This window comes from Benincasa hispida, chromosome 4 (assembly GCF_009727055.1).
Source record: "Benincasa hispida cultivar B227 chromosome 4, ASM972705v1, whole genome shotgun sequence".
In the NCBI taxonomy this organism is placed as follows: Eukaryota; Viridiplantae; Streptophyta; class Magnoliopsida; order Cucurbitales; family Cucurbitaceae; genus Benincasa; species Benincasa hispida.
This window is the reverse complement of record NC_052352.1, coordinates 41,406,294-41,413,912: the sequence shown is the minus strand read 5'-3', so window position 1 is coordinate 41,413,912 and position 7,619 is coordinate 41,406,294. Positions and strand designations below refer to the sequence as shown.

General features: G+C 28.9%; 1 protein-coding gene across 1 annotated transcript; it reads left to right on the top strand.

The window, feature by feature from the left end:
- Nucleotides 1-2,985: 2,985 nt before the first annotated feature.
- On the top strand, nt 2,986-6,711 carry LOC120075105 (protein SMAX1-LIKE 3-like). The gene is made up of 4 exons (XM_039028276.1): nt 2,986-3,693; nt 3,944-4,710; nt 4,811-4,913; nt 5,600-6,711. Exons 1-4 carry the CDS (start codon nt 3,166-3,168, stop codon nt 6,548-6,550), a joined length of 2,349 nt encoding a protein of 782 aa, XP_038884204.1. The 5' UTR covers nt 2,986-3,165; the 3' UTR covers nt 6,551-6,711.
- The last annotated feature ends 908 nt before the right edge of the window (nt 6,712-7,619 follow it).

Here is a 7,619-nt window from a genome sequence, read left to right as displayed (position 1 = left end):
ACAAAATTAGATCGTTCAATTTTCATCATTGCAATCATCGAATTTAAAAAGAAATATTAAGGTTCGTTTTGTAATTTTTATTTTTGAAAATTAAGTTTATTAACACTTATTCTCCCTCCAAATTAAGTAAAAAAAAAAAAAAAAATAGCTTTCAAAATTTTGTTTATAAAATTTGGTTAAGAATAATAAAATTGCAAATCATGGTAAGAAAGGTTGGTGATATAGAATTAATTTAAAAACAAAATGGTTATCAAATAGCACCAAAAACCTTAAACTTTCATAATTGTATCAAGTTGAATTAAACCCTCCATCATATTTGATTTGGATATACTTATCAAAAATCAGAGTTTAAATTGATATATTTATGAAAGTTTAGATTTTAAATTATTACACTTAAAGAGTTTAAATTGAGATAACTTCCAAAATTCAAAATACAAATTGATACATCCCCAAAGTTTAAGGTTATATTGATATTTGCCCTTCTTTTTCTTAGTGTTAAATCTAATATATTTCTTGAATTTGTGATTCAATATTATAAATATGAAAAAAGAAATGGTATTTATATTGGTTAGCACTTTTAAGATGAATTATTAAGTGTATAGCACCATTTTAAAAGAATTGCATATATAACAAAAATTATAGATTCATGTTAGCAATGATCTATTATGACTGTAATAGTTGGATCTAAGTGTTTATTAAGCAAGCCCAAAAGAATGAGGATGAAGCCCAAAAGGTTGTTCAAAGATGAGATGGCCCAAATGTAGGCTTGGGCCCTGTGCGTAGCAGTCGACTATATGGGCTGCACGATGGACATAGGCTGAATCATGGTTATGGGATTCCGATGTTCGACCAGAGAAATTGTTTCCAAATGCATTCTAATGATAAATGAATAAAATAAATAAATATAATTGTTTTCAAATAAGAAAAATGAATATTTTTATTTACAAATATATCAAAATATCACTATCTATCGTGATAGACTCTGATAAACCAACCTATCATTGATAGACAGTAACATTTTGTTATACTTGAAAATACTTTCACCAGTTTTATCATTTAAAAAAGTTACCCAAATAAAAATGTTGTACCTATTTAGTTTCAAACTTTATTAAGTTTCTACAATTTTATATTAATTATAGTAAGTCATTATTATTAAAAATATTACTTAAATTTTAATATAACGAACGAATGATAATTTGACATGATATGAAACAACATAATAAGTCAACTAAATAAAATAAAAGTAAGCACGAAAACTTTAATTGACAACTTTGTTGAATATTTCTGTTATCACTAAAACAATGATTATCGTTTTTAAACCGAAAATGTACGTATATAATATTTTATAGGTTATTATTTGTTTCACTTTATTCGTAATGAAAATGTCTTTTTTTAGAGAAGTATTTTTTTTTTAATTACCTCATTCTTCCTTAGCCCTTTCCACCCAGAATAAAGTATAATTTAGATTAAATCATGATGACACTCTCAAAGTTTCTTGAGCCTCCCTAGTTGAACCAATTTCTAAAATTTCATACTAGGAATAAAGTAATCATATTATAGTATAAAGTTTCATTTTCTTGTTTCAATTTGCTTGAGTGTAGTACCCACTCCCTTGTATTTGAAGCCATTAACACTTTCAAAGTTAAAAGAAAGTTTTTTTTTTTTTTTTTTCACATCTCTCCTCATTTTTTTATCCTCTTGTGTGTTGTTGAAGATACAACTTGATTTTTTTTTTTTTTTGGGTATAAAAGCTACAGTATCCTTTAGTATTACAATGAGGCAAAGTAAAAGCAAAATACTTGAATATTCAAGAAATACCATTTGAAATCACTATTCACAAATTTGCCATTTTGAAACTAAAAAAAAATTCGATGCAAATTAAATTTTAAATAAAGGTTTAAATACTAATTTGGTCTTTGTATTTTTTATTTTTATTTATTTTGGTCCCTCTACTTTCAAAATATTCATTTTGGTCCTATAATTTCAATTTTGATTCATTCGGGTCATTGTACTTTCAAATTTGATTCATTTTGATCTTTAAACTTTAAAAAAATGATCACTTTTATCCTTTAAAAGTGAAAATGAAGGATAACACATTTTTCAAAAAAATAAGAACAAAGGTTAAAAAATTCAAATACTAAAATGAATATTTTTAAAGTATAGTGATCAAAATGGACCAAAGTTAAAAATATATAGAAATTAAATATTTATGTATAAAAACAATGGATGAAGAAGGGCATAATCTTGATTTAGAAGGAAAATATAGTGTCAAAATCAACGGCCTCCAATTTGAAACAAAGGGGAAAAAAAAGTCTTAAAGAATAAAGACAACTTTATAGGATGGATGAAAGAGTGAGAAGAGAATGTTTGTTTCCATTCCATATGGATTGCCAATTTAATTGTTTTTTTTTTCTTTTTTTCTTTTTCCTCTTTCTCTTTTTTCTTTCCCTTTTTCTTTTTTTTTTTTTCTTTTTAAATTTGATATTGTTGTGATCTATGTTTTCCAATCAATCCCAAAAGAGACATTAAAATATTCTTCCTCTGTCTTTAAAAAACAGTAAAAATAAGAGGGAAAAAAAAAAAAAAAAAAAAAAAAAAGGAAACAAACTCCACAGTTCCCAATCACTTCAAAATGGACAGATAGTCCTACTCTCTTTTCACTTTAAGTCCTTTTATTATTATTATTAACAGAGACTGCCCTCTCTTTCTTTCTCATTTCCCTTTATCTTTTTATTTTTTTTCAACCTTTTTATTTTTTGTTTTTATTTTTTCATCACATAACTTGTTTTTGATCTTATTCTTAACAAAAGTTTAAGACACCTACTTTTGATTATCCCCTTATATACTTTTTATGTGAGAGAAACAAAGTTAGCATATCACATGGTAACCACTTTTTCTTTTTTCTTTTTTTTTTTTTCTTTTTTCTTTTTTTCACTTATTATTAAAGACAACAAATTTCCCTCATAAACAAGAAAGGTACAAAACATACTGTCCTTATATACTCAACTAGTTTCTTCCACTTCCTTCTCCATCCTTTAAATATAACCCTTTCTCCTCTTCCTTCTTCTTCATATCATTACAATCCTAGGTCTCATTTTTCTTTTGCTCATCATCCAACTTATACCACTACAACAAAAAAACAAGAGACTAGCTAGTTGTGTGAAAATGAGAGCTGGAATTTGCACTATACAACTTCAAGCTCTTAGCATTGAGGCCGAAGCGACGGTGAAGCAAGCAATCGGCCTTGCACGACGACGAGGTCATGCTCATGTGACTCCGCTCCATGTTGCTAGTGCTATGCTTGCTTCGTCCTCCGGCCTCCTTCGGAGAGCTTGTCTTCATTGTCACTCTCACCCTCTACAATGCAAAGCTCTTGAGCTTTGCTTCAATGTTGCCCTCAACCGTCTCCCGACGTCGACACCAAGCCCACTCTTTGGCCCTCAATATCCAAATCCTTGCCTTTCCAACGCGTTGGTTGCTGCCTTTAAACGAGCTCAGGCACACCAACGTCGTGGCTCGATCGAAAACCAGCAGCAGCAGCAACAACAACAACCCATTTTAGCCTTGAAGATTGAGTTGGAACAACTCATAATCTCTATCTTGGATGATCCAAGTGTTAGTAGAGTTATGAGAGAAGCTGGTTTCTCTAGTACACAAGTCAAAAACAGAGTTGAGAAAGCTGTTTCCTTGGAGGTAAGTGACTCGTAATTATAAACACGTTATTATTACGAAGTGCAATAATTAGTTATAGTTTAAGTTGCACCTAATCTCATGCATCACTTTCTTTCACACACAAAAAGAATAATATAATTCATATTTATTAGATGAAAACGTTTTATTAGACAACTGTCTGGACTGTATAAAAATAGATCTTCGCCCAGACAACATCCGAGTTTTTCTTTTTTTGTTTTACTAAAAACAATTTTATTGTTTATTTACACAGGAATACAACAATGAAAGACACTACTTTTGTGAGAAAAAGTGGAACTTGCTGCCCAACAACACTTCAATCCACAAGTTTCACTTTCAAGATTCAAACCTAGATCAAACCACCAAGACAGTACTTCCAAATCTTGCCATAAATCCCTCACAGTCCTTAGCTTTTAGCCAAATTACAATAATGCCCCCCACAAAAGCATTTGAAAACAAGAATGAAGAAGAAATAACAAGTGTACTAGAAGAGCTATCAAACAGAATGAGCAGCAAAATGAGAAGAGTTAGCAACACAGTGATCGTTGGAGAGAGTTTAGGGACAGTTGAAACATTGGTAAGAGGAGTAATGGAAAGATTTGAGAAAGGAGAAGTTCCCAAAGAGTTAAGGTGTGTAGAATTCTTAAGCCTTCCTCTGTTTTCATTGAGGAATCTTTCAAAAGAAGAGGTAGAACAGAAGGTTTTGGAGTTGAGATGCATTGTGAAAAGTTGTTTGGGGAAAAGGGTAATTTTCTATTTGGGAGATCTCAAATGGGTATCAGAGTTTTGGTCAAATTATGGAGAACAAAGAAGGTTTTATAGCCATGTGGAACAGATAATAATGGAGATAAAAAGATTGGTAAATGGTGAAACTTATGGAAAATTTTGGGTTTTGGGTATTGCAACTTTTCAGATATATATGAAATGTAAAGCTGGTCATCCTTCTTTGGATTCACTTTGGTCACTTCATCCACTTACTGTTCCTGTTGGAAGTTTGAGTCTAAGTCTCAACTTTGAAAGGTAATTTTTTGTTTCATTTTTTTTTTTACTGTTTTTTTTTTCTCTTTAAAGATGAAATAAATCTTATATGTGTTTTTTTGTTTAATCTGAACTATTTCAGCAAAGAATGTAATTTTCCAACAACTTCTGCCACGGCTTTCCCTTTATGTCTAGAACAGTACAAGGAGGATGCAAGAAAAAGTGGTGTCATTACCAATCAACAGGTTTGTATTTACAAAATTATGAAAGCTCCTTCGGTAATAATTTTGTTTTTAGTTTTAATATTTTGAAAATGAAGTATATTATTTCTTATTTTCTTGCCATAATATTGTAAAAAAGTTGAATTTTTATTCAGATTTCTAAAAAAAGAAAGATTTGAAACACTATTTTTTTTAGTTTTCAAAAACTTAGTTTGGTTTTTTAAAACATTAATAAAATATAGAATTAAAAAAAAAATAGAGGTGAAAGAAGTGTTTATACTTATAGACTTTCATTTTCGAAAACTACAAAACTAAAAACTAAAGCCGCATTTGATAACTATTTTGTTTTTTGTTTTTGTTTTTTAATATTAAGCCTATAGACACTATTTATATTTCTAAGTTTCTTTCTTTGTTATCACTTTTAACAATAGTTTAAAAAACCAAACCAAATTTTAAAAACTAATTTTTTTACTTTATTTTTTAAATTTGACTAAGAATTCAATTATTGTATTTAACAAAGATGCAAAGTACTGTAAGAATGTTGATAATATGGGCTTAATTTTTAAAAACAAAAACAAAAAATCAAATGATTATCAAATAAGAACTAAATGGTTATTAAATAGAACTTAAAGTTTTTAGCTTTTTTTTTCTCTATTAATGGGGTCTAATGTTTTTTTTTTCAATGTCTTGTTTTTTTCTTCTTTAAATAGGGTGATGAATATGAGCATATGTTACCAAATTCAAGTGAGAAAGAAGGAGTGAAGTTTGTTGAGAAGTCTCCAAATCACTACAATTTTCTTGGTCTCAAACAGTCTCCAAAAGAGTACCAATTCTGGGGTTCTTCATCGTCGGACGACGAACATTCCAAACAAAACGTCATCGTTTCGAAACCAGATCTCCTTTCAAATCCCAATTCAAGCCCCAACTCTGCTTCATCAAGTGAAGTAGAAATGGAAGAAGAAGATCAAGAAGAAGAAGATTATTTGAAAGCTTTCAAACTTATTTCTGATTCACTTTCAAAAACCATTCCAAACTGTCCAAAACACAAAGCTGATGAAATCTCAGCCACAATCCTGAAGAACAAGAAGAAGAACAAGAACAAGAAACATTTTCATCAACAAAGTTGTTGTTGCCTTTCCTTCATTGGAAATGATGATCAAAACCAAGCCAAGGAAAAAACAGCAAGAGAATTAGCCAAACTCTTATTTGGGTCACAATCAAAACTCATTTCCATTGGTTTAAGCAACTTCAAACAAGATATTGATGAAGAAAAATCAATGAGTTGCAAGAAAAGGGGAAGAAATGAAATGGGTTGGAATTATTTAGAGAGATTTGCAGAGGCAGTGAATGAAAATCCTCATAGAATGTTCTTCATTGAAGATATTGAACAAATTGATTATTGTTCATTAAAGGGATTGAAAGAAGCAATTGAAAAAGGAAGAGTAAAGTTTTCAGATGGGGAATTTTGTTCTTTAAAAGATGCAATCATCATCTTCAATTCCCAAAAACAGATTGTTAAACAAGAACAACAACAACAAGAAGACAACACAAGTACATTTGTTTCTTTGGATTTGAACATTGCCATTGAAGATACAAATGGAGACAGAATTATCAGATCAATCATGGAAGATTGTGTTGATGCCAAAATTTTATTTTCATAATTATTAGTTAGTTTTTAATTTTGAGTGATACCTTTTTTTTTTAAAAAATCTTGTTTGTGAGACGGGAGTTGGTAGTATTTTTAGTTTTAGTTTTAGGATATGAATGTAAATGTGTAAAATATTAAATGCATATCTCTCTTGGGATTTTCAATTATGTGTCAGATTTGATGTATAATTTTAAATTAATGATTTCCCTTTATAAAGCAATTTTTGGTTCAGTATGATCATCATCAAATAATCATCTCTCTCTCTCTCTCTATATATAATTTTGTTAAAGAAAAGAAATGTGTTATATTTGATCAAAAACTTTATTGCAAATGATGAAGTGTAGTGTAGTGTAGCATAGGGTGACACTTGATTGTTTTTGCATGGGAAGCATGCCTAAAAACAAAAAACCAATGAAATATAATCGGTTAGTATAATTTATATCGTCGTTGGGATAGAAATTATAAAACGTATTTTGAATTTATATTACGTAGTTATTGTAAAGGCTTTATAGATATGAGTATAAATTTTGAACGTGAAAATACTTTTTTATTCGTTAGTAGGAATCTTTTATTAACTATTATTAAGTTTCTGATCGAAGAAGAGGGAATTGTAAAAAGGATGAGAGAAAAATATAACATTCTTTCGAAAATTTAAATACCTATTAAATATATTAGGTGACTAGCTAGTGAGAAGATAAGTGTCTCATTGAAATATATATATATATATTATATTATATTATATTAACTTAGGAGAGAAAGAAGAGTCTCAAGAATGGTGCAATTTGATATAGATATAAGATGTGTTTGAGAGCGATTTTGATATATCAAAATCACTATCAAACATGTTTTTTTTTTTTTTTTTTTTTTTTTTTTTTTTTTAACAATATGTGCCATGGAAAAATCGAATCTTTAACCTCAAAAATCGGTAGTAATTAAACTTATACCAATTAAACTATGTTTGTGTTGGTGATCTCGAATATGTCTTTATTCATACAAAATCAACTTAATGTTTGACTTTAACATTAAATCGAACATGACTTTTATTTTGCTTTTATCATTTTTTATATCATTAAAATTGATTT